At 37.3% G+C, this 26,946-nt stretch overlaps 1 protein-coding gene across 10 annotated transcripts in view; it reads right to left on the bottom strand.

The window, feature by feature from the left end:
• Window positions 1-2,300: 2,300 nt before the first annotated feature.
• LOC114312965 (neurochondrin family protein) overlaps window positions 2,301-26,946 on the bottom strand; it is a 38,407-nt gene continuing 13,761 nt past the window's right edge. Inside the window, exons 1-21 of one of the 10 annotated variants that reach the window (XM_082903064.1) lie at window positions 25,141-25,405; window positions 24,772-24,823; window positions 22,838-23,077; window positions 22,547-22,730; window positions 21,533-21,695; window positions 18,933-19,069; window positions 18,462-18,565; window positions 18,210-18,305; window positions 17,465-17,558; window positions 12,824-12,944; window positions 12,528-12,730; window positions 11,555-11,646; window positions 11,434-11,489; window positions 5,257-5,346; window positions 5,041-5,140; window positions 4,609-4,713; window positions 4,446-4,518; window positions 3,916-4,079; window positions 3,096-3,153; window positions 2,879-2,990; window positions 2,301-2,652 (exon numbers count right to left, since the gene is read on the bottom strand). In XM_082903064.1, coding sequence (XP_082759190.1) covers window positions 2,935-2,990; window positions 3,096-3,153; window positions 3,916-4,079; window positions 4,446-4,518; window positions 4,609-4,713; window positions 5,041-5,140; window positions 5,257-5,346; window positions 11,434-11,489; window positions 11,555-11,646; window positions 12,528-12,730; window positions 12,824-12,944; window positions 17,465-17,558; window positions 18,210-18,305; window positions 18,462-18,565; window positions 18,933-19,069; window positions 21,533-21,695; window positions 22,547-22,730; window positions 22,838-22,840 — 1,899 coding nt within the window. In that variant the 5' untranslated portion in view covers window positions 22,841-23,077; window positions 24,772-24,823; window positions 25,141-25,405 and the 3' untranslated portion in view covers window positions 2,301-2,652; window positions 2,879-2,934. Of the gene's footprint in view, window positions 2,653-2,878; window positions 2,991-3,095; window positions 3,154-3,915; window positions 4,080-4,445; window positions 4,519-4,608; window positions 4,867-5,040; window positions 5,141-5,256; window positions 5,347-11,433; window positions 11,490-11,554; window positions 11,647-12,527; window positions 12,731-12,823; window positions 12,945-17,464; window positions 17,559-18,209; window positions 18,306-18,461; window positions 18,566-18,932; window positions 19,070-21,532; window positions 21,696-22,546; window positions 22,769-22,837; window positions 23,078-24,732; window positions 24,824-25,140; window positions 25,443-26,946 lie in introns of those variants that run through there. The other 9 variants (XM_082903062.1, XM_082903063.1, XM_028259254.2 and 6 more) reach the window with 9 other exon arrangements.

Genomic DNA, 26,946 nt, shown 5'->3' with positions numbered 1-26,946 from the left:
ATCTACTGTCACATCATTAGAGCCACCACTAATTAGTGGTCTAAGGCATTTTCCTCAAAAATTTTAGCCATGGCTACGTTTGTTTCGTCATACGCAGCCGTTAAGTCGTTTTTTATTTTTATTTTTGGGAGTTACTTTTTGAGGGTTTTTTTTTTTCTTTTCCCGTTAATGAGTTTTTTAATTATCTAATTTTTATAGAATAGAAAGATCCTAAAATTAGATTTTTTAAAATATTTTTTTAAAGGAATTTCTTGCTTAGAAACACTTTAGAAATTAAGAAGGGTAAATTAAACTACCTTCAAAATTTTATAAATATTCAACCAACTTTATAATTTGGATATAATTATATATATATATATATATATTTCTTTTTCAATAATGGTGAAATTATAAGAGTTTTGTGAAGGAGAAAGTAATGATCTTGGGGTGACAGTAGAGTGGCTAGAATTACGGGAAGAAGTGATAGAGTTACTTGGGAGAATGGAGCTATGGTGGCGGCAGAGGGTAGCCGACGATGGAAGATTAGAAGTGAAACGAAATAAGAAAAAAAAAATAGAAAATGGTCATTTTTGTCAAATGAAAGCCAAATTTTATGATTATTAATAGTCCTTATCTTTCTTCTTTGGACTATGTTTCCCTCATTTTTTTATTTCGTTATAATTTTATTTTAACATAAAATTTAGGTTCACTTGACATTAGCTAATATAACTAATTTTTTGTGTTAAAGCTTTTTTAGCCTCGTTTAATTTTTGTTTTAGAGTTTTTTAATTTTTGTGAGAGAAAAAATATAGTAATTATAGATAAAAAATAATATTTTGTTTTATTAACTTTTATAATTAATATTATCTTTTTATGATTATTTAGTCCCAAAATAAATGCCAAACGAGGGCTCATATTTGACTCAATCATTATCTCCCTAATCCTAACCCTGACCCCGACGCCACTAACCCTTCCTCTTCATACTTGCCCTTTCTTTGCCAGCCTATCCTCAATACCCCCATCTATTCCACAACCACCTTCAATTGCCACGTTCATTCGTTTTCCAACTCAGTTATACTCGCCTATCCATTTTTCAATTTTGACAACACTTTCCAATTGAACTTTATCTTTAACTTTATCTTTATTTCTCTATTAGTTGATGAGCTTGCCGGAGTACGAAAGAATCGTTGTGTAGGGATCACAATATGGTGAAGGGTTGCACGAGGATGTAAGGTAACAAGGGGTGAAAGATGGGGAAAATAGTAGCACTCCTTTGGAATTTTATTTTCTCATCGCATATAATTTAAATGAACTAATAATGTCAATAATTTTAAAAAATAAATAATTGTTGAAATTAATTTCTCAAGGAATGAAATGTAACGATTTGAAGAGGTAAACCCCCCCGAGGTGGGGCAAAATAGGTGTCACCAAACGTTACACAGTGATTAATACTTGTTGCAATTTTCTAGTTCTACTTTTGAAAAATTTATTGCTCATACTTAAAGTTTTCAATTTTAACGTCTACATACCACATGTTAGTTATTGCAATTTTCTAGTTTTACTTCACCCCTTTTTTTTTTTTTTTGGAAGCATTTACTACTCCCAGTCGAAATTGTTATTGCAATTTTCTGGTTTTACTTTTTTGAAGCATTTACTACTAGTTGAAATCATCAAATTTTGGGTGGGCATATCAATTAATGCTTAATTAATGAATTGCAAATTCAAATATCAATTATCAACAGGTTTGGCGAAAAGATTAAGGCCCTGCCTGGTGAAAAAAAAAAATTAAGTTAAAAGTTGATAATCAAAAAACAAAAGTTAAAATACCCTTACCTTAACTTTCAAATAATTAACTTTTTTTTACCTTATTTAAACTATTTTTACCTAATAAACTATAAGCAGAAACTGCATTAAACAGTTTGACACAAATTCCCAAATCAAAATAAATTATAATCACCTCCAAAAACTATAACAAACGGTCCCTAAGTCAATGAATTTGACATTAGATGTTTAAGGCTTAAATTCTGATATACAGATTGCAAATCACAGATGGAATAATTAAAATATACCAAACCTTGGAAGTTAAAAATGTAAACTGAACAGTAATAATAATTGATATACTAATTAATATATCAACATAATTATGACAAAAATTATTTTAAAACTATGACCCCACTCATCATATAAATTATAAAAATTCAAAGTCTCTAAAATTGTACCACATCATCCGTTGATACACTAATTGGTATACCAATTAATGCATATAGCATTATTCTAAACCCAAAACTCTTATGTTTTAGCTCTGAATCCATAACTCATGATTAGAGTCTCAAATGTCACATTATCTTTGATTAAATATTAATAATTACCATCAAATATGTCATAATCACCCCTCAAATTGAAGAGTGTGGGGGGGTAGAAATATCAAGAAATTTGGAAAGGATGCTTTTGAACTATTGCATAACTACTACATAACTTCCAAAATGTTGGCTTTTGTTTTGCTTGCAGGGAACCAAACCAAACTGCAGATCCTTCGGCTAAATGTGCAGCCACTTCACACAGCACGCACAATGAACATGTTTTCCAGGAGGCACTTCTTTTTCGCTTAATGTTTTGGATATGGATGTTAATGGTCCTCCTCTTTCACGACAAACTGCCAATAAGCTCTCTATTCTGTTCAAAAAGAAAAGGGAGGGAAAAAAACATAAACAAAGTACTAATTTGTTTGACAATCAAATAATAGTATTCAGACCAAAAGAAGTGCATTTTGGGGTCTATCTATTCACAATGGACATTGAAAGTAAGGATGAATAGAAACATTCGCCGGTGAAATTTCTTGGTAAGGAGATGCTTTTAAGGGGTGTAGCTTTTTACAGAAGGAATGGACTAGATAATTTACCTCGAGTAGTTGATCATGGATCAACATGGAATTGCCAGGGGACTGGCCATATTTTGTTACCGCTCAACAGCCTCTCTAATATGGGGAAACCGATCAGCCCAACGAGAATATCCTGCACCAATGTGGAAAATAAAGTATTTCTTGTACCGCTTCTGAGAACCTTAAAACTAACGATTGCTTTCATAAAAAAGGTAGACATTTAAATTAATTAACCTACCAGAGGCAACAATCTGATGAAGATCTGCTTCTGCTTTAGCATCGTCAGACATCATTTCCTGAAATGAATTCAAAAAGGAAGCAATTGTTGGTTCGAGGATATCAAAATAAGTAATATTATCAATTCTGGTGCAATTTGGTGATTTCCACTCAGCTCAACCCCCAACCTCACACAAGCAGTGGCTGAGCTTGCACTAACGTTCTGGTCAGTTTGGATTAAAAAATTCCAGCCAGAACTAAGATAAGAATAGGCATATGAGCTAATGAAAATTTGCTAAAAACTTAAAGAGGACTGTCAAACAAAATTACTTTCATAAACTACAACATAATTAAAAAATACAATTATCACAAGAGTAGCAACACTCCCCAACATCAACTGGTTTCCGTTGTTCAACAACACAAGACAATAACATACGTTTTCATCATGTCATGTGGTCAGTGTAAAAGATTAGTTTTGCTTTTGCTAATCATAAAAAATGTTCAAGTCTCTCAATAATGCAAGTGACAAAAATCATGTGCATTTAATGAATAAAATTTGTCTAGGCACGCAAATTACAAAATTGCCAACTTTTCTAACCCATGGGTTCAGACACAGATTGGTCCTTAAATCTGACCCATCAAAACCAAACTTCTTCCCGCAAACTGGACCTATCCAAATACCAATGTAGTTCATACCATAATGAAGATTCACGAAACGCCCAACCCCATGCCAAGTAACGGCTAGAAAACTGCAATTTGGGGGGGCCAATGTTGGGTCTTAATCTGAACTTTCCAATTTAAACCCAGAAACTAGTGATGTGATCAAACATAAAGCAGTTTACCTGCCCACATATAGCCAAACTTCTCACGATGAGCTGAGACAGACTAATCAGGTCACTACGGTCAAAGCTTTGATGTTGAAGAAGAGCCTCCTCAGAAGTTGAGTCAAATATTAGTGTACAAATGCTTGAAGCCATCATTATAACAGACAGGTCATCAGTATCTCCTGAAAGCACGCATATTCAGAAACTTCTGTCATCAAGTTGTACACATTCAGCTCATTACTGCCTCATCATGGCATATGTTTAATTTTAACCTAAAAATACCTACTACCTACCAGCATATAAGTACAATTCATTAAACAGATATGCAGTGAATTTTTATATTATAAGCTGAACTATTAATTTTCACACTGCTGTCCTACTTTTGTTTTACAGTAACAATGTGAATTCAAAGTTGGAATATGAGAAGTGATGCAAACATGCAGTATGGAGCACAAAAACACCTACAAATGGTAGAAAATATGGTGTTGTTCTGTTTTCATTAAACAATGAGAAAATGTGCATTTCAAATGCAGTGACTGAATGAATACCTGTCCAATATGCCAATGCTCGCAAAAGACGAACAAAATAAGCATCGTCTAATTGAACTCGGATTTGATCTCTCTATTAATAAAAGAAATAAAACACATCAGGAACATCTTTTATACATCATTACGTCATTTATTAAGATGATACAGTGATATCACTCACTACCTTCAAAAGAAGATTCATAATTGTATCACACGCCAAGAATATAGAACCATTATCGTCATTTGTGTGACCATCTGGGCCAATCAATTTAATCAAGCATTCCACAACCTGCAGGTGAAAAATACGATTTTCACATAATAAAATAATGTGAGCAAGAAAATATTTAACGAACTGTCCTGACTTTGCATCAGCATTCATGAAGGATTCAATAAAACTCGAGGGTTCCTTGGCTTCCTTGGCTTTGATTTTAATCTGAGACCACTATGAATTATATAAAGAAAAGACTCAGAGATGAATGACAAATCAGAAAGATCTGCGCGAGGCGTTACAAATTTACGAGGATAAATAACAGATATCATAAAGTAATCAGAATGCAGTACAAAGTAAAATTTAAGAAATATGTACATAAAGCATGTGATCAAGTTACAGACTTACAGCTTTATTAGCTCCTGAAGAAGCTAAAACCTTGCATCCATAAACCTCCATTGTTATTTGACAAAGCATAGGAAGCAAAAAGCATATGGAGTAAAAGGGGCTGCCATTGAAGCATATGAAAAAATGTTAGTCTCTGAGCAAGCTTAAAAAGGAGCAAAGAACTAGTTCTCAATTCATTGAAGGAAAATATTGTTAAAACGTTAAAGATGTTGAAACCTTGGCTCGTCTTCGCCTTCAATTGAGAGCATATACCCTAGAAGTTCCCTGACCTTTTCTTTACAAGCAACAGGTGTTTCTGCAAGGTAACTGAGAAAAAAAAGAGGTATCAGCTTGCCAAAAACTTTACTTCTATGTAAAACAGTATTTATGATTCAAAAATTAAGCCAAGTTCCTAACACAGTATAAGATTCTGACATAGTTACAAGCCTTTGACGGAATTTTTTTACTACCTAAGATGAATAAACTTTTCTCTCACTTAGGACTTGAACCCTACACCTCCACTTTTGGGGGTATCAAGAATTACTAGTACTACTCACATAAACAAGCTGGTGGTATCCCGTCAACAAATTTTTTATCCCGTCAGCTTCCCACCAAACAAATGAAGCTTGGGTAACCAGCTTGGGGAATGATAGAATATCACCCCCTATTTATAAATGAAGATTAGAGTTTACAAGAAAGGCAATTACAAGATGATCCCTGAGTGCTATCCCTGAGTGCATAAAATGATTACAGATAGACCCTAGTGTACCTTTCGGCTAATATAATATGCTAACACTTAATATAATATGCTAACACTCCCCCTCAAGCTGGTGCGAAGATATCTCTCATGCCCAGCTTGCCTAATATGTCATGAAATGGTTTATTCCCAATCCCCTTGGTGAGAATGTCAGCAAGTTGTTCACCAGACTGGACAAAGGGAGTACAAATGATACCACTAGTGAGTTTCTCCTTAATGAAGTGGCGATCAATCTCAACATGTTTTGTCCTGTCATGTTGAACTGGATTGTGAGCGATGTTGATGGCGGCCTTATTATCACAGTATAACCGCATGGAGTCCGTCTGATCAATACCTAGATCACGCAACAATAATTTGATCCATAAAAGTTCACACACACCTTGTGCCATAGCTCTAAACTCAGCTTCTGCGCTTGACCTGGCAACCACATTCTGTTTCTTACTCCTCCAAGTAACTAGGTTGCCGCCAACAAATGTGCAATACCCTGAAGTTGATCTCCTATCAGTTACTGACCCAGCCCAGTCAGCATCTGTATAGGCTTCTACACGAAGATGATCATACTTTGAAAAATACAGACCCTTACCAGGAGCAGACTTCAAATACCTCAAGATTCTCATGACAGCCTCAAGGTGAATCTGATGAGGAGCATGCATAAACTGACTAACTATACTGACAGCAACAGCAATATCAGGACGGGAGTGAGATAGGTAAATGAGCTTACCCACTAATCGTTGATAGCTCCCCCTATCCACAACTTCTCCTCCTTCATCATCCCCTAATTTCTGATTGGGTTCCAGGGGGGTGGCACATGCCTTGCAGCCAAGCATCCCAGTTTCCTTCAACAGGTCAAGCACATATTTTCTCTGTGAGATAAATATCCCATCCTTAGAGCGAGCAACTTCAATTCCCAGAAAATACTTCAAGCTGCCCAAGTCTTTGATTTCAAACTCTTTAGCTAAATATTTCTTCAACAGAGGTATTTCCCCACTATCATTGCCTGTAAGAACTATGTCATCTACATAAACAATAAGTGCTGTAGTCTTACCGTGTGAGGAATGTTTCACAAACAATGTGTGATCTGCCTGACTTTGTTTGAAGCCATATTTAAACATAGCTTGAGTGAATCTCTCAAACCAAGCCCTTCGAGACTGTTTGAGACCATATAATGACTTCCGAAGTATGCATACTTTGCCTTCTGTTTGATGATCCTCAAAACCCGGAGGAATGTCCATATATACTTCTTCTTCGAGGTCACCATGGAGAAAAGCATTCTTGACATCAAACTGATAAAGCGGCCAATCTAGATTAGCTGCTAGAGAGAGAAGTACTCTGACTGAATTCATTTTAGCCACGGGTGCAAAGGTCTCCTGATAATCAATGCCATATGTCTGAGTAAACCCTTTTGCCACAAGTCTTGCCTTGTAACGCTCAATAGACCCATCTGCTTTGTGTTTCACAGTATATACCCATTTACATCCCACAGGTCGTTTGCCCGGAGGTAACTCAGTCAATTCCCAAGTGCCATTCTTCCTAAGTGCTTTCATTTCCTCAATCATGGCTAGTTTCCATTCAGAGGTAGCAAGAGCATCCTGAAAATGGTTAGGAATGCTAACAGAGGAAATATTGGACACAAACGCTCTATATGAGGATGACAAATGAGAGTATGATACAAACTGTGAGATAGGATGTTGAGTACAAGATCTTACACCCTTCCTCTTGGCAATAGGAACATCAAGATCAATGGACTCGAGAGATTCAAAGTTACCTCGACTCTCATCAGAAGCAGGAGATGGCAGTGGGGTAGCAGAAACGGTCCCGTGTATCCAGTTAACTTGTTTTCTGTCTATGTCCCGGACATAAACATGCCCGTCCGTATTCTTTGTGACAGTGGGTTCTATAGTCCCAGTAAAAGAGGGGGGTTCAAGAACAATTGGTTCCACCATAGGAAGCACAGTAGTAGAGGGTGGTGCAAGAACAACTGGTTCCACCATAGGAGGCACAGGACTCACTTCACACCAAGGCTCCCCTGGAAATGAGGACGGTGACACCGGAGAGGACAAGAAATAGGACTGGGATTCAAAGAAAGTTACATCCATGGACACAAACCACTTACGAGAAGAAGGGTGGTAACATTTATACCCCTTTTGAGTAGGAGAGTAACCAAGGAAAACACACTTGAGGGAGCGAGGGTCCAACTTACCACGAGAGGGAGAGTGATTATGGACAAAACAGACACAACCAAATATTTTGGGAGGAATAGAAAACAAGGACGGAGAACCGAGGAGGACGTGAAGCGGAGCCTGTTTGTCCAAGACCTGGGTAGGGAGACGATTAATAAGATGGGCAGCGGTGAGAACAGCGTCGCCCCAATAGGGCCGAGGCACATTCATAAAAAAACACATGCACCGAGCCATGTCAAGAAGGTGCCGATTCTTGCGTTCGGCCACCCCATTTTGTTGAGGGGTGTTGGTGCAAGAGGTCTGATGGATAATGCCATGAGTAGAGAAATATTGTCCTAACCCAGAATCTATGTATTCCCCGCCATTATCAGAACGAAATATTTTGATAGTGGCCCCAAACTGAGTACAAATCATCTTATGAAAAGTGCGAAACAAAGAGAAAACCTCACTCTTATCTTTCATGAGATACACCCAAGTAGCACGAGAAAAATCATCAATAAATGTAACAAACCAGCGATGACCTTTCACAGACAGAACACGAGAGGGACCCCAAACATCAGAATGTATTAATGAAAAATGAACGAAGCTTTTATTCAAACTGGGAGCAAAAGAAGCTCTATGTTGTTTTCCAAGTTGACAAGACTCACAAAGAAAGTCAGACACATGATGATTTGCGAAACTAGAAGGAAATAAATGCTTAAGTAAATGAAATGAGGGATGCCCAAGACGCCGATGCCACAGCCATAAATCAGCGGGGGTAGTAGAAGACGTGGTGGAAGAATAAGCAAGTTTGTCCGGTTGATCTAGGAAGTAGAGACCATTTTCTGCACTACCACTGCCAATCGTCCTCCCCGTGACAAGGTCCTGAAAAAGACAATGATCAGGAAAAAACGTCACACTACAATTCAAATCTTAGGTAAGACGACTTAAGGATAACAGATTAACAGAAAACTTGGGAACATGGAGAACAGAAGATAGATGTATGGTAGGAGTGACTTGGACTAAACCTTTTCCAAAAATGGAAGAAACAGTACCATCGGCAATCCTAACTTTGTCCTGACCTGAAGAGGGCTTATAGACAGAGAAAAGATCAGAGGAGCCAGACATATGATCTGAGGCACCAGAATCAATAATCCAAGGCAAGGATGTATGACACAGGAAGGCACAAGGAGAAGATGATAAGTTACCTGAGCGGGCAAAGGACGAGGAAGCGGTACTGAGAGCAGTAGAAGATCGGCGGTCCAACAATTGGCGCAAAGCATCCTCCAGCTCAGTATCAGAAGTTTGGGTAACAGAAGTAGAATTAGAATCAAGGGTATCAACGGCACTAGACTGATGAGCCCGGGAATAGGAACCACGTCCTCTAGATTGGCCTGACCGACCTCCTTGAGAACTAGACCGATCACCTTGACCCCCGGATGGAGTCCCATGAAGCTTCCAACATGTCTCACGAGTATGCCGCGGCTTCTTGCAATAATCACAGAATACAGACTCCTTATTAGCAGACGGAGGAGGAGGAGTAGACAGTAATGCGGAACGGTCAGTAGAGGCAGGGGACATCATGGCAGACCGGCGACTCTCCTCATTTTGTACATAGGCAAATGCCTCCTGAAGTGAAGGAAGAGTATCCATACTCAGAACTCGACCCCTAACTGGATCATACTCCACATTTAGGCCAGCCAAAAATTTAAAGACCCGTTCCCGTGCGATGAACTTTTTGTACCCGATAGAATCAGTAGGGCAAACGGGCTTATAGTCTTCCACGTGGTCAAGGCGTTTCCAGCCGTTGGTGAGGAAAGTGAAGTACTGAAGAACAGTCTGCTCCCCCTGAAGTGAGCTCTCAATAGAGCGGCGCAACTCAAATGCCTGTGAAAAATTTCCTTTGCGGGAATAGGTAACAGCCACAGCCTCCCAAACGTCCTAGGCAGTCTCCATAGACAAGTAGCCCTCACCAAGTTCTGGAACCATCGAATGGATAAGCCAACTCATAATCAAAGAGTTGGTAATCTCCCATTGGTCATAACCTGAGTCAGTGGTACTAGGTGCCTGTATCCTGCCATCAACATACCCCATCTTCCCTCTGCTTTTCAAAAACAAAGTCAAACTTTGAGACCATGCTAGGTAGTTTTGACCATTAAATAGAGAGGTGGTGATTTTCAGACTAGGGTTGGGGTTCTCAGTCATGGTAGTAGGTAGAATGGGACTCTCACTCTTTGGTGTTTGAGAAGAAGGGGACACACTGGTGGAATCTGTCATGGATACAATACTACCGAACCCGCAACAAAACTAGTGACAATCACAAACCCGGAAGGTGGTAGTGAGATAACAGGTACAATGACTACTATAAAGACATAACAAAAATTAAGAAACCATTTTTTTTTATATATATATATATATTGATTTATTTATATATACATGTATGTATATATATAAATATATATATCAGGTTATATTTATATATATATCAGCATATATATATATATTTATATATATATCAAGGGTGTGAGATACCAGAGTGACGAAGACGACAGAGAGATGAGGATGACGAGGGCAATGACGACGAGGGCGATGACGGCTGGAGGAGATCGACGGGCTGAGGCGAAGCAGACGAGCAGACGAGCAGACGAAGCAGACGAGCAGACGAAGACGAAGACGAAGCAGACGAGCTGAGGGACGAAGACGAAGCAGACGAAGACGATACAGACGAAGACGAAGACGACAGAGGACGGCTGGAGGAGATCAACCCAGCAGATGATTCAACTAGGTACGTTTTGAGCCCTAACCCTAGAGGTGTAGCTCTGATACCATGAAGCTTGGGTAACCAGCTTGGGGAATGATAGAATATCACCCCCTATTTATAAATGAAGATTAGGGTTTACAAGAAAGGCAATTACAAGATGATCCCTGAGTGCTATCCCTGAGTGCATAAAATGATTACAGACAGACCCTAGTGTACCTTTCGGCTAATATAATATGCTAACACTTAATATAATATGCTAACAACAAATACATGCACGAAAACAACTTCCAAAGCCATTACCAAATGTCGCCATCGAACTATAACTGAAAGCCAAATTAATATGGAAATTTAAAAGAAGGTGCCATCTCCATGTCAGAAACGGGCACCACGTCAGTGAAACTAGACACATACTTGTCCTAGCTTATGTGCATGCAACTATAATATCACACTACTTAAAGCCACAATGAGCCATTTTAGGATGCCAGTAACACCCTATGAGTGAATTTTCTAATTACAAAAATACTTTCAAGTACAATAACTTTCCTACTTACTCGAGACCTTGGAGCACAAACAAAGGTACACAAGCACCAATTCTTAAACTAAGGGGGTCTATTAAGGAGGTCTTTCATCTTTTCTCTAAATTTTTTCATCAATTGCCTAAGAAGTATCTTCTGTCTTTTAACTCAAACCATCATACATAGAAAGGAATGAAGGAAAGGATGGAGACAGAAAGGTACCTCCCCACAATACGCACTGAAGCAAGAAGATCATCTCCCTTTGTTTGACCATGATCCTGCAGAATCATGATTGTGAATGCAGGAGCACCACAGTAACTATTAACCCTTATATGTAAATTACCTTTGCATCTTCTAAGTACTCTAGAATCACACCAATCGTCTCATTGAGCCCGGAGATCACCTTCGTCAAAGTGCTTTCACTAATAACACTACCTGCATATAATTCCACAAAAAATTGTTTTGATCTAGAGGTGCAATTCATAAGAGAAAGAAAAAGGTAAATTCAAGAAAACCACAAAAGTTAGACAGTGGTTTGTTTTTTTTTTTTGACAAAAAAAAAGAAGAAGAAATTGTATAGATTATACAACCAGAGAAGAAAAAAGAGATGGGCCTTGTGAGGGGGGGGGGGGGGGGGGCAGAAAATATAAACCATAAACTCCTTATACAACCCAACACACAAGCTCTCCCCACTACTAGAATGCATCAATAAAGTGCCAATTTCACAAGGCAGGGCCAATGGGAACCATTAATAATCAAGTATTTTTTTTAGTATAAATTAAATCTTAATTAATGATTAATTAGGTAAGGTATTAATCTTGTTTTTCTCTTATACCTTTTGTAACATTTCATAAGTGAAGCATGTTTAGTGTTGCTCGTGGATTGCAATATGAGTTGGAAGTTATATTATCATATCTCCAAATATGTAACTTAATTGGGTTTAGCTAGGTTTTAGAAATCAAAAGATTAGTTTCCTATTTAGGACTCCAGGTCTTAGCTACGGTAGAGATCTTTAGTGTCTAATAAAGCCATGTAATGTTTATTTATTTATTTTATTCAAAGAATTATTTAAAAAGGTGCCAAACGTGGAGTGACCTCTGTACACAGGTTGTGTACAATAAGAGTTTTTTTTCAAAGTTAAAATAAGAGGCAATATTGGAATGCCCATAGCATCAATTCTGTTTGAGTTCTCTGTAACAAGGTAAGATCAACTACAATATCAATGGGACTTCTCAACTTCATTATAAAAGACACAAGATCAAAAACAAGTTTTGTGGTTTCCCAACTCTCAGCCCAAACCTGGCAAGATTAAGTACCTTCATCATCTCCACCAATGTTTGAAATCAATTTAATTATCCTCTCCACCAAAGAGAAGGCAACAACTAGGTTCTGTTTCTTTAAAAGAATTGATTCGGAGTTGGAAGAAGAATTCTTGGAAGCCTCGTATTTCAAGTAGGCAAGTTCATTGAGAAGAACGGCAACTTCGACTCTTGATGACTCCAACACAAGCAATATACACCTGGCGGAAGAACCAGGCAAAAAAAAAAAAAAAAAAATTAGAATCAAGCACCAAAATAAGAGGAAACCAGCCACAACAACATGCTTAGATTACCTGTCTGCTGGAACAAGGTCCTGTGTATCAGACAAGTTCATCTGACCAATGAGCCACCCTTCACCAACTATGGATATTGTGGACTCCGCCAAAACAAGAGCTTGAAGCTTTTCAGCAGGTGCTGCAAGTCAAATTACAAAAGTAGGTGCTTGTAAGCTTCATCCCAAAACTAAGAGCTCCATATGTTAAAAATCAACATAAGGAGGATATCATAGTATCAATGGACAATGCCCCTAGTGAATTCCTCATCGAATATGTACTATTAAAGGAAGAACTTATATTATTCATACAGCATTAGCACAACAGATCTCTCAACGATAGCTAGCATAAAACCAAACCAAACCAAACCAAACCAAATCAAGCCTTAAGTCCCTTCAAATGGGGTCAGCTACATGAATCCTTCTTCTCCACGCGGCCCTATCAAAGGCCATTTCGTTAGTCAAATTAAGTAGATCTATATCTCTATTTATAACGTTAGCCAACGTTAATCTAGGCCTACCCCGTCCCCTAACACTCCCCTCTACTGTTACAGCATCGCATCTCTTCACTACTGCCTCTGTTGGTCTTTGTTGAATGTGACCAAACCATCTCAATCGATTCTCTCTCAACTTATCTTCTATCGGTGCTACTCTTACCCATTCCCGAATACACTCATTCCTAATTCTGTCTTGTCTAGTCTTGCCACACATCCACCTTAACATCCTCATCTCAACCACACCCATCTTATCTACATGTTATTTCTTGGTTGCCCAAGACTCCGTCCCATACAACATCGCTGGTCTAATAGCCATTCTATAGAACTTACCTTTTAGTCTAGTGGGTATTCGTTTATCGCACAGTACCCCAGACGCATTTATCCACTTACACCATCCCGCCTTAATCCTATGGGCCACATCCGCATCAATCTCCCCCGTTGTTGTGATAATCGACCCTAAATAACGAAAATGTTCACTCTTAGGCAATTCTTGGTTCTCAATCTTCACTTCTTCTCTACTTTCATTGTTACTGTTACTAAATTTACACTCTATGTACTTTGTCTTATTTCTGCTTATCGAGAAACCTTTAGATTCAAGAACTTTTCTCCAAATCTCTAACTTTGTATTAACTCCTTCTCTAGTCTCATCCACTAGCACCATATCGTCTGCAAAAAAACATACACCATGGCATGTCATCCTAAATATTTCTCGTCAGCTCATCCATAACTAAAGCAAAAAGATAAGGGTTTAAGGTAGATCCTTGGTGTAACCCAACAGTGATAGGAAATTCATTCGTCTCTCTAGCAGGCGATCTAATAGTGGTCACCACCCCTTCGTACATGTCCCTAATCACATCAATGTAACTTTTTGTCACACCTTTCTTCTCTAACACCCACCATATTATATCTCGGGACACTCTATCATATGCTTTCTTAAGATCGATAAACACCATATAAATGTCTCTTTTCTTTTCTCTATACTTTTCTATTACTCTCCTCAAAAGATAAATCGTTTCTATTGTTGACTTGCCGGACATAAACCCAAATTGATTCTCTGACACCTCTATTATATCTCACAATCAGCGTTCTATCACCCTCCCCACACTTTCATTATATGGCACATTAGCTTGATTCCTCTATAGTTGTTGCAATTCTGGACATCTCCCTTATTCTTATATATTGGCACTAACATACTCTTCCTCTACTCATCTGGCATATTCCTAGTCAACAAAATTTTACTAAACAACCTAGTCAACCAAGTAACCCCCTTTTTACCCAAGCACTTCCAAGTTTCAATAGGGATATCATCGGGTCCTAAAACCTTATTTGATTTCATCTTCTTAAGTGTAATCTCCACTTTAAAGTTCCTAATCCTACGATAAAATCTATAGTCTTGGTTTATCATATTACTAGCCATTTCTTCCCCTATTGCCGTACCTCCATGTTCCTCATTTAATAATTTCTCAAAATAGTTCTTCCATCTTTCATTAATCTCTTCATCCTTCACCAATACCTTAGAATCCTCACTCTTGATGCACTTAACTGGATTAAAATTTTTTGTTTTCCTCTGCCGTATCTTAGCAAGTTTGTATACTCTCTTCTCTCCTTCTTTACTATCTAGTCTAGTGTATAGGTCATCATAAGTTTTCAACTTAGCCTCTCACTACTTTTTTGACCTCCTTATTAGCTAATCTATAGCTCTTAAGGTTTTCCTCAGTTCTATCCTTCTGTCACTTTTTAAAGCACTTTTTCTTTGCCTTCACTACCGCTTGAATCTCTTCCCTCCACCAAGTTTCCCTAGCGCTGGGTCTCGTCCCTTTCGACTCTCCAAGAACTTCCCTTGAGATTCTCCTCATACAATTGGCCATCGAATTCCACATAGTGTTAGCATCATCTTTCAAGTCCCAAGTACCTTCCTTATCCATTCTATTCTTAAATATTTATAATTTATCCCATTTTAGGTCCCACCATCCCGTCCTACGACGCCCACCATTCTTTCTAGCTTGGTATTGCCCTCTAAAACATAAATCTAGTACCAAAATCCTATGTTGAGAGGTCAGGCTCTCTCCAGGAATTACCTTACAATCATTGCATTTTAAGTGGTCCACTTTTTTCATTAAGAAATAATCTATTTGGCTCTTAACTGACACACTCTTAAAAGTTGTCAAATGCTCCTCCCTCTTCTTATACATAGTATTGGCCACCACCAGGTCAGGTCAGAAGCCAACACAAAATCTAAGATACTCTCTCCAGCCTCATTTCTGTCACCAAAACCGTATCCACCATGCACCCTTTCATAGCCTAGTTTATCTATGCCTACATGGCCATTAAAATCTCCACCTATAACCAGGTTCTCTCCTACGGGCATCTCCTGTAAGATCTCATCCATTTGCTCCCAAAAATCCCTCTTAGTCTGATCATCTAATCCTAATTGAGGGCGTATGCACTAATAACGTTCACTATATTCCCTCCAATAACTAGTTTAACTAATATAATCCTATCCCCTTTCCTAATGACCGCCACTACATTCTCCACCAAACCCTTGGCAATTATGATTCCTACCCTATTCCTGCCTCAGTCCTTACCACTATAATACAGTTTAAAACCGGTATCCTCAATTTTTCTAGCTTTTTCACCCATCTACTTAGTTCCTTGTACGCAAGCTATACTAACTCTCCTCCTAATCATAACATCTACCAATTCCATCGTCTTACCAGTTAAGGTTCCTATATTCCAAGTGGCTACCCTAAACCTATAGTCTTGAACTAGCTTCTTTACCCGCGCTCGTCCAGAAAAACACGGAAACCTTTGCTCATTTTTCACCGCACCCAGGCGTCGATGCGGCGCCCCTTGCTCACTTTTTGAAACACCCGGAGGCAAGCGCAACGCGTTACTTGAGGGTAACGACCTAGCATTTAAACGATTCAAAGTAGGATTCATTTTCATAAGAAATCCGAACGGCTTTTTTTACGTGTTAGCTATCGGCTACCTAACACACAACCCTCCTCCTTAGCCCAGGCTTGGGATCGGCGGAGTTGTTAACAACCCCGGTGGAGTTTCAACAATAGCTAGCATCTGATATGAAAATCCACATTTCGGTTAAAGCTACCAGATTAAAACTTGACAAACACAACACTCAAAGAGTGAGCAATGAGAACCAAGCACAACACCCTAAGCTCTTCTACTCGTAACTCTATTCAGTAACACCACCGATCAAAATAATCAATTCATCAAATATATCAAGACATGTCATGTAATATTGGTATTGAGAAGAATAAAATGCATCTAAAATCAAACAACTATTGTCAAATTCCATGGTTAAAGTTTCTCTAATTTTAGATATAAAAAATATAATATGAATAAAAAACAAAAAATATAAAATCAAATAACTGAACAACATAAAATTAACATGGACACTTTTTCTTTGATCAAAAATGATTTTTAACCAGCCTGGGCCACAGCCTCATTTTAGGCTTCCAAAGGGAGTTTCCTCATTGGAATTTGGAAGGCCATATGCTGCTATATAATTTATTCCTAGGCTCTGTATCTCAAACAGAAGCATTATAGCAGGGCAGCCCAACCCTCTCCAAATAATGATCATAACTGAGATGAAAATATTAAAATGGATGACCAGAAATTCAAGAAGTCCTAGAATAAGAAATTAATACTTCTGTACAGGTTTGAGAACAACATAAGGGAAAACCATCTAAGATGGTTACTGATCAAAGAAAAAAAAAAATCTAAGATGGTTCAATCACGCACAATAGTTGTCAATAAATGCATCTTCACAAAGTGAGCAATTTGACTCTAGTTGAAGGTAACAATAGAACAGAAAGAGCACAGGCAGAGGAATTGGGGCGAAAAGGGCAGTTGCGGGAGGACAAGCAAAATGATTACCAAGGGCTTATAAAAGATAAGTACCAAAAGTAGCTAGGAGAAATCTAACCAACCCCAAGAAGTCGGAAGTGAGACTTCATTGAGCATCACAGATGGCAAAATCTGTTGCATGGGCTACTAACAATGGTCCACAAAACTTGATCAAGTCAAAATAACCCCAAGAATCAAGATGCATTAAAATGATGTGAAGGCAAACACAGAAGAAGACCAATGTTTAACCAAAATAATTTGAAGTTTTACATAGTAACACAAAAATAAGTCGAACATACCAACACGATTCTGTAATATTGCCATGACACCCACACGTATAAAAGTCGACCAAATGTCATCCTTCATTAAACGGAGAGCCTCATGCAATGGTGCCTGCAAATAGCAAGCAGATGTCACAATCAGATTTGAAGTTCATGCAGAACATTTGAAAGAAGAATACATGTCAAAATTCTTACAATTCTATTCCTCCAAAAGGTTTTAAAATTTTCAAAAACACAATACACTTCGTTGATCTGTGTGATTTCATGTCAATTAAAGAAGTGAAGCCAGAAGTTGGGCAGAGCTCCAAATACAACGCCCAAAGTCAATTAAGATTAAGAGCACTAAATGGAAACAGAAAATGAAAATACAACCAAACAAAACAGATCTCTAGTTTCTCAATGCTATAAAAGTTGTAAAAGCATTTATAAAGTATTCAATCAATGATTCAATCAGTAACTAATACCACTCAAGCTTTCAATTTATAGGTCACTGCCAGTTTGAATCCCAATTTCCATAAGCAGTGAACTTTCTGTTAATATAAGCAACTGTCTTGAACTATAGAAGATGGCTCAAAGCATAGATAGGATCTTCAGGTTATCCAAATTTAAATCTTAATAAGCAATCCTCCAGCCAATAGATACTAGCATGTAAATTGAAATTGAAAAGGAATTGCGAATGACAAAATACTTTAATAGTGTCAGCTAGCACTAAATGTCATAAACCAATTCTTTGCAGAGCATGTGACTAAAGAAACTGGCATACAGAATATCTCGAGGAGAGGATGGCAACTAGTAGGTGGAGCGCTTCAAATTTCACAGCATCATGCAGCACAGCAAATTGATTGGCTATTGTTGCCACCTGAAACAACAATTAATGTCTAAAAACTTCTCTATTGCCAAAGTTTAAACATGATCTAAACATACAATTATATTCTGAAGCAACTGAACTGAAAAATACAACTATGAACTCAACATTGAAAGGATAAACTAAGGACTCCTTAACATATAACCCCACCATCAATGCCAGCTCTGATGGATGTTCGTTGTTAATGGTGTCTAGGGACAGCTTATTTATCATTAACTGAACAAGTCTCATGGCACACTGTACTGAGTGGGAACCTGCACGACGTTAACTCCATAAGTTTCATCATCTGCAATAGCAAGAGTAAAGAGCACAAAGCCATGGACGATATGCCTATATTTCTAGTAATAACTGAGTAGATGCAAACTGCACAGCGCCCAGTAATTATGCTGCTAATAACTAAAGATGCTACAAATGACAACAATTCCCATGGGCCATACTGCCATAATGTTTGCCATTCGCACAACAATCCTATTGCACTAATATGGAATGATGATATACGACACAATCACCTTGGATGTTATGAATGACAACAGCACTCGTTGTATGCTATCTTAGAGCATTAGATTCATTCATACAGGAATGTTTAATAGTTTTCTGTAAAAGATAAAATCAATTAGTTACCATCAGGCAAAGTAGACATCTGAGCAGCTAGCACACTCATGCCTCCAGATTCATACAATGTTGAAACTCCATCTTTATGAGTATTTGATACCAAAAATAAAAATCCATAGCATTCTTCAGTAACGGATGAACCCAACCTGTATCCAACATGCTAGTCGGGTAAGTGATGATAAAATATAAGATGGTCCCCCATCAAATATGTGAAAGTAACCGAAGGGGATTATCTCTGTGAATTAACAGAACAAAAAAATTAACAGAAAGAGAGAAAATTTAAATCAGTACAACCCACAAAAGCATGAATATTTTCTAGATATTTATACCTATCATCATCCATATTATTATTAAAAGTCATAAGATAAGAGTAATTGACAGTGTTGCTTATGGCCATATCCCGTCATAACACAAACTGTTGTCTATGGTTATATACCGTCATAAGACAAACAGTCATCATTCACCAACCTCATAGACGACTTTTTTATCTTTTCCCATGCCTTCATATCTGTACTCCCAAACGCAGCATAAAATGCTGTCCTCTCTCCACGATCAAGCAATTTAACAAACTTTCTCCGTCCTTGTTGCATACAGTGCCATTTTCTAGCTTCTGAAAATTCCACTCATTTATAGTCCCATGATTCCCGTCATATTAAGCTTTTTACCCCTTGTCTTCTATTGCATATGGGATATGTGTATAAGGCTACCCCATTTACATTATTTATATTGTTGCAATGAAAGCACATTTACATCTAACGAACATGGTAAAAACGAGGAATTGAATCACCAAATACCAATCAATCTTCCTGTAGGGGGGGTTCGAAGTGAACAGTGATTAAGAGAGTGATTAGAGAGGCAAAACTACGTTAAAGATCCAACAGATCTGGGCTTGCAGGAAAAATGAGCAACTAAGTGAGAGTAGAGCAAGTGATTCAAAAAGAAAAGAATGGCAATGTACATATTGACAACATCTTCTCAGGTCCCCAAAAATCCTCCTCTCTAAACCTTGGGAAATGAGTCCTATTTATAGACTTTTCCTTAACACCAAAGGATACCAAGTGACCAAATAAAGTGAAGACATGTATCCCTAAGAATCACATCGAATATTCTGCCTTGGATCACAAAGTTAAAGGTGCCACGTGTCCCTGTGCATGTACTATGTACTATCTGTTTGGCATAGATGCATCAACAAGTACACTTGCGATGATAGTGTTTGCCGTTAGCTTGAACCTCAGCAAGTGCACTTGCGCGGTAGTATTTGCTGTTGCACTTGCTTCTCAGTTCGGTTTAGCCAAGACGTGCATTCTCAGGACTTATAGCCTACTATCAACTACATTCATGTTCATCTCAGCGACGCCTCCACCCTTAACCACCTAACTACAAACTACCCAACTTCCCAGGACGAAGGCCACAACTAAGCCTGCTATCAGCCATGCTGTGCCTTAGTACCAAGCAGAAGGAGGCTTCCTTACTCTTGCCTATGCAACCAAGGTAGGTCCATGACCTGAGTAAATAGGAAAGGAGTCCCTTACTTCCGGGGGCTGCCTTGCTCCCATCTTCGCAGGTCGCCGTAGTATACTAGTGCCTATGGGCTTGTTATCAGCTCCAACCAGTAAATTTTTGGGCCTGCTATCAGCGCTGAGCTAATAATGACTTTAGAAGGCCTGCTATCAGTCCTAGGCTGATAATGCCTTGGGGCCTGCTATCAGCGCCAAGCATTAGCCTCTACTTGTGGAGGGGAAGCTTCTCTCAAAGGCTGCTATCACCTTGGTGGAGTGTTCCCTCTACAAGTTAGTTACAACGGTTGTAGTTGCTGTGGTGGCTATTTCTTGTGACAAGTTCAAATGGCGCCATCGACAATACTAGAGATGGTGGCACCAATAAAGTACCTCAGCAACTTGGTCGCTGCAAGTGCAGCCTCCGCAACTTGACTTAGCCTTTTTTTTATCATGGAGCTTGTTCAGACCTTTGGCGGATCGGACATGTTCTGACCCACTTCCCTTAGGCTTTAACCCATGCTTTTTTTAATCATTCTTGCTCGCCTAACAAGGGCAACCTCAGCACTTAGATCCATACTTAATTTCGACCTTAATTTCTGACCCTCTACACTTCCAAGAATGATATAGCCAATTATGAGGGTTCAATCAACTTGAATATTGGTAAAGCACTAGCCAAAAAATAAAACAAAACAAAACAATACAATTTTCTTAAAACCAACACATTCAATAAAATGAGCTTCTTGCCCAATGCCATTTGATTTGAATTATATTAAATTCTTACAAATGTTAAATGGACCGAGGTATGAGTGTTGGGTGCAAGTATGTGTAAGTATCAAATTCGTCTAACTTGCATGTCCAAGCAAACAAGGAAATGGAAAACATGATCGTATTTTTTGTGTATTTTGTTTGATAGGTAGATTGAACTATTACATTTCCCATTAATTCTTCTGCCCTTTACACACTCCATTATTATTATTATTATTAACATTTTTATTGGTACTTTTTGAACCAATAAAGTTCATTTTCTCAATTGTGTTTCCTCCACTTATTCAATAAACATAAATGCTCAGGAAGAAATGAAGGAACAATTGTTGTATTAGAAAGCCTTACCCATTTGACATAATCTCCAATATGAGAGGAATCTTTGAGACCATATCTTCAGATGAAGCTATCTCAGGAACCCGACAAAATGCAGCAAGAACAGTAATTGATAACTGCAAATATGCATCACGATTGTCGCCTCCACTCTCACTCACACCTAGTTTTCCCATCCCTACCAAAGAAAACATCCAGCAGGTCATCAAAACCAATTTAAAAATTGAAACTTACGAATTATGGTTGCCAATACAGCTACCGAAAGTAAAACAATCAAATAAATTGCTGACTTCTTCTTTCGCAACTTCACGAGCTGCCTTTATTACACTTCCGGTTGTAAAGTCCCCTTTTGAAACATACATTTCATTTAGAAACATACATTTCATTTATAAATTTTCAAAATCAAAAAAAAGAATTCGCATACTTTTTACGGTACCTTACTTTGACATTAAATGTAAATTATAGATTGGATCGTAACCAACTAAGCCATTTAACTAATTTTTACATTACTTCAAACTAAAAATAAATAATTTTTCACAATCATACCTAGCCCTATCTGTACTTTTTTTTTCTTTTTCTAAATTTTATTGTATTGATGTACCATACTATAAGGGTACCAGTACTGATACCGGAGCTTCATAATAACCAAACCAAACTAACATTTTTTTCAAAGTTGTGTGCTTTATATAATAGAATACCAAACCAAACTAAGTATAATCAAGTGGCATCGTCTATAAGAATCCTTTTTGGCCGTTCAGCCTATCCAGTTCTCCATGCTCAGTTAAATTAAATAAATTCAATTTTTTTATTATTTTTTATTATTATTTTTTTCACTAGATATAAACACACATTCATCTCAAACGAGCAAATAAGTTGTATTAGGCTAGTTAACACTTTCTCGTTTCCTCGATTCCTATACCAATAATGAAGAAGGCATACTTTGTTCCAAATTCATAGAATTTATTTAATTTTCTCAGCAATTTCAGGGAAACCAAACAAAGGAAAAAGAAAGTAAGAAATTGAGAGTGCCGGTTCTGAGGAGGCGATCGAGGAATCGAACACCAACAGCATCGTAGACCCTGCGAATGGAAGCGTAATCGTCCTTGTTACAGAATTTCGTAACAAGAAGAAGACCAGCGAGGCGTTGCTCGTCCCTCTCTCCCTTCAACAGCTTCAAGCAATCTTCGAAACACGGAGACTGTCTCTGCTGTTCCTGTTGCTCCATCAACACCACCACAACAAACAACAACGCTTTTAGAGAGAGAGTGAGAAAGAAAGAAAGAAAGAAAGAGGAGGTTTTAGAGAGAGAAAGTTGCTCACCATGGAAGTGTGATCAGAGTTCAGACAAAATGAACCGCCAGAGAACGGAGATTTTCGGCGATTTTTGGCGGTGGAGCTGTTCGTAGAGCAGTTTTACTTTCTTCTCGAATCTCGGAGAGTGTATCAGCGGGCTGGCCCGATTACTGTTAGGCCAAGGGTCCACCCATTTGATCTCTGACTTGAAATTCTGAGGTATGGGCCGGCCCACATTTGGTAGTTTGGAAAGTAGTTGGCATTATACTGCATAAATCAATCTTGACAAGTCAAGGGAGACAACCAAGCTAACCGTGCAGAATTTTGAAACGATTCGGTTGGTTGGTGTATTCAGTTTCCCATTATATTAAACAAAATTAGGGGAAACCATATATAAAACATAATACGTCAGCGTTGAAAAAAATAAAAATTGGAAAGTAAAATAAAAGCAAACCGAAACTTTTGATTTCAAATTCACGTAAATTGGTCATGACTGGTCAAGGGACAACCAAATCGATTGTGCACAATTTTGAAACGATTCGGATGGTTGATGTATTTGGTTTGCCATTATTAAACAAAATTAGTGCAAGCATATACAGAAACATAATACGTTAGGGTTGAAAAATATCCAAAATCTAAAATAAAAATTAAAAAGAAAAAGAAAACTGGTACACAATAAAGCTAAACCGAAGTTTTCAATATGACATTTAGATAAATCGATTCTAACCAATCAAGGGAGATCAAGGCAAACAATCAAGCCGACTGCGCATAATTTTGAAACGGTTCGGTTAGTTGGTGTATTCGTTTTGCCATTATATATTAAACAAATTAGGAGAATCCATATACAAAACATAATAAGCCAAAGTAGAAAAAAATATATACATAAATTCGAACGTAAAACAAAAGCATATTGAAGCTTTCGATTTGACATTCACAAAAATCAATCTTGACTAGTCAAGGGCGACAAACAAGCTGATCGTATAGAATTTTGAAACGATTTGGTTGGTTGGTTGGTGTATTTGGTTTGCCATTATATTAAACAAAATTAGTGAAAGCCATATACAAAACATAATGCGGTAGCGTTGAAAAAAATAAAAATTGGAATGCAAAATTTAAAAAAAAACGAAGCTTCCAAGTTGACATTCATGTAAATCGATTTTGACATGGTCAAGGGAGACAACTAAACCGACCGTGCAGAATTTTGAAACAATTCAGCTGGTCAATGTATTCGGTTTGCCATTATTAAACAAAATTAGTGCAACCATATACAAAACGTAATAACCTAGCGTTGACAAATATCAAAAATTCAAAAAAGAAAAAGAAAAAAGAAAATTAGAACACAAAATAAAGCTAAACCTAAGTGTTTGATTTCACATTTACATAAATCGATCCTGACCAATCAAGAGAGATGAAGTGAGACATCCAAGCCAACCGTGTAGAGTTTTGAAACAGTTCAGTTGGAGCATAAAATAAAAGCAAACTGATGCTTTCGATTTGACGTTCACATAAATCGATCTTGACAAATCAAGGAAGACAACCAAGCCGACCATGCAAAAGATTGCAATAGTTCGTCTGGTTAGTGTATTTAGTTTGCCATTATTAAACAAATTAGTGCAACCACACGCATAACATAATAACCTAGCATTAAAAAATATCCATGATCCCAAAAAATAAAAATTTGTAGAATTTTTAAAAGCAAACCAAAGCTTTTGAGTTGACATTCACGTAAATCAATATTGACTGGTCAAGGGAGACTACCGAGCTGATCATGCAAAATTTTGAAACAGTTCAGCTAGTCGATTTATTCGGTTTGCCATTATTAAACAAAATTAGTGCAATCATATACAGAACATAATAAGCCAGCGTTGAAAAATATCCAAAATCCCAAAAAATAAAAACTTGAACATAAAATAAAAGCAAACCGAAGCTTTTGAGTTGACATCCATGTAAACCGATCTTGCCTAGTCAAGGGAGGCAACCGAGCTGACCGTGCAGAATTTTGAAACCGTTCGGCTGGTCGGTGTATTCAGTTTGCCATTATTAAACAAAATTAGTGCAATCATATACAGAACATAATAAGCTAACGTTGAAAAATATCTAAAATCCAAAAAAAAATAGAAAATTAGAACACAAAATAAAGTTAAACCGAAGTTTTATACCTAAATCCGAAAATGCAAATAATCACATAATACCTAGCTAGGTTTTGGAACTCAATAGACGGCTAAGGCAATTTCATGGAGTTTCAAGTAGATGGGTTTCCACAAAACAACACGGTGTCAAATCCACTGGGACAAACAAACAAAGAGCAACCCATTACAAGAACGCCATACCTGCATACACCGCACTGGTTGGGGATCGAACTGTACGGTCTCTACAATGCCATCAAACAAATCAAAATCAACCGATGCGCAGACAGGGGTCTTAATCGAAGAAGCGGCTTCACCAGCAAGCAATCGCGACAATATGTCGGCGAGAGAAAGTATACTATTGAATGAATTAGGGTTCGGATTTTTTATGGAAGTGAGAGTAGAGAAGACTAGATTGGGGGGTTGTGTTTGGGTTCCTTGTCTTTTATATAAGCGTGTTTATGCGTGTATGTGTGTCAACTTTTGTTTCGTGCTGCTCAAAACAGAAGTGTTTAATTGTTATTTATTATTATTTTATAAGTTTGTGGGTAATTTATAATTTCAAAATTTAATTAAGTATTATTTTATTACATAATATATTTTTTGTCAACAAAATTTAAGTTTAGCATTGAAATTATTAATTTTAAAATTTTCAAAAAGATAATTCTATTTACACAAATTTTCAAAATTATCTTATTACACTTTTATTCCTTTTTTTAAATTATCAAAAAATTTCTTAAAATTCTAATCCTAATTTCTCATCATACCCACCTTTTGACAAGATAAATGGAAGTGGAAACGGATTTTGCCTTGTTCTAGTTTCTTATCATTAGCCAAAAATGACACTGTTGCAGTCTTTACTGCGTTCAACCGAAAATGACATCGTTCTACTAATATATTACAACCTCTGTCCTTGCGTGGAAGCATTTGAACCATCAGATTAGTTTAGGGTTACATGTAAAGGTATGCTTCAAACTGTTGGATAGATGGCTAGAGGAATATGGTTGGAGAGGATCCTGATCTGATTACCTATTTGTCCTGCTATTAGATGATGGTGACTTTTTTGGCACTGTTTTCTAACGAGAAGTAATTTTTTTCCCTAATATAATTTGTTTTCCAATCAAAGATGCGCAACATGGATTTGTAATCAAAAAATTACTATAAGTATCATATCACTTTTTTTTATATATACATTTTACACATTCTTTTTATAAAAAGTTAAAAAATCAATTAAAATAGTCGATTCCCAAACAGGGTCACAATATTTATTTTTAAGAAACTAAGATTTTGATTAATTGCTAACTATATACACGTTTAAATCATATTTGTCTTGGCAATTTTTTGTAACACAATTTTTATCCAAATGTAAGTTATTTACGTTTGATCAACTTAATTAATTTCAATAATGGTTTACTTGAAAAACACTAAAATTAAAACCTTTTAAATAAATGAAGTGTGCCTAATTCCAATCCCTAGTCACTTTTTCATCGGCGACTAATCAGCTTGTCACATTCGACCAACACAACCATCTTGCTTCCTTCCCTTTATTTTTTTATTTTCTCTTTTTCTTTCTTGATCTCTCTCTTTCTTTCGTGGTGATAGAGAGGGTAGGATTGGTTCACAATGGGGATGAGATCGAGAAGTGCAACTTGAGAGAGGGTAGAGAGCATTGTTGGGACAGAGAGGCTCGCAGGAATAGAAATGAGGGTCACCAACGACAGTTGCAGTGGTGGTGGTTATGAAATTTTGTAAAAAAATTTATGAAAAACATACCATATACACCTTTTTTAATATGTGTTTTTGCTCCTCTCTCTTTTTTGGTAACAAAACTTGAATTGCACACTAAGTGAATATTCAGGTGGTCCGACTTGGATTGCGACCCCACTAACCTAAATTAAGTATGTGAAAAGTTTTTTTTTTTTACACTTCTTATTCATAATTTGATGTTTGTAATACCATTCAATAATTTTATTTCAAATCATCAATGTAATTAATATTTTTAATAGAATA

This window comes from Camellia sinensis, chromosome 13, assembly GCF_055761805.1.
Source record: "Camellia sinensis isolate YWXY chromosome 13, ASM5576180v1, whole genome shotgun sequence".
In the NCBI taxonomy this organism is placed as follows: domain Eukaryota; kingdom Viridiplantae; phylum Streptophyta; class Magnoliopsida; order Ericales; family Theaceae; genus Camellia; species Camellia sinensis.
Note: the sequence above shows the minus strand (reverse complement) of the source record. Positions and strands in the feature narration are given on the sequence as shown.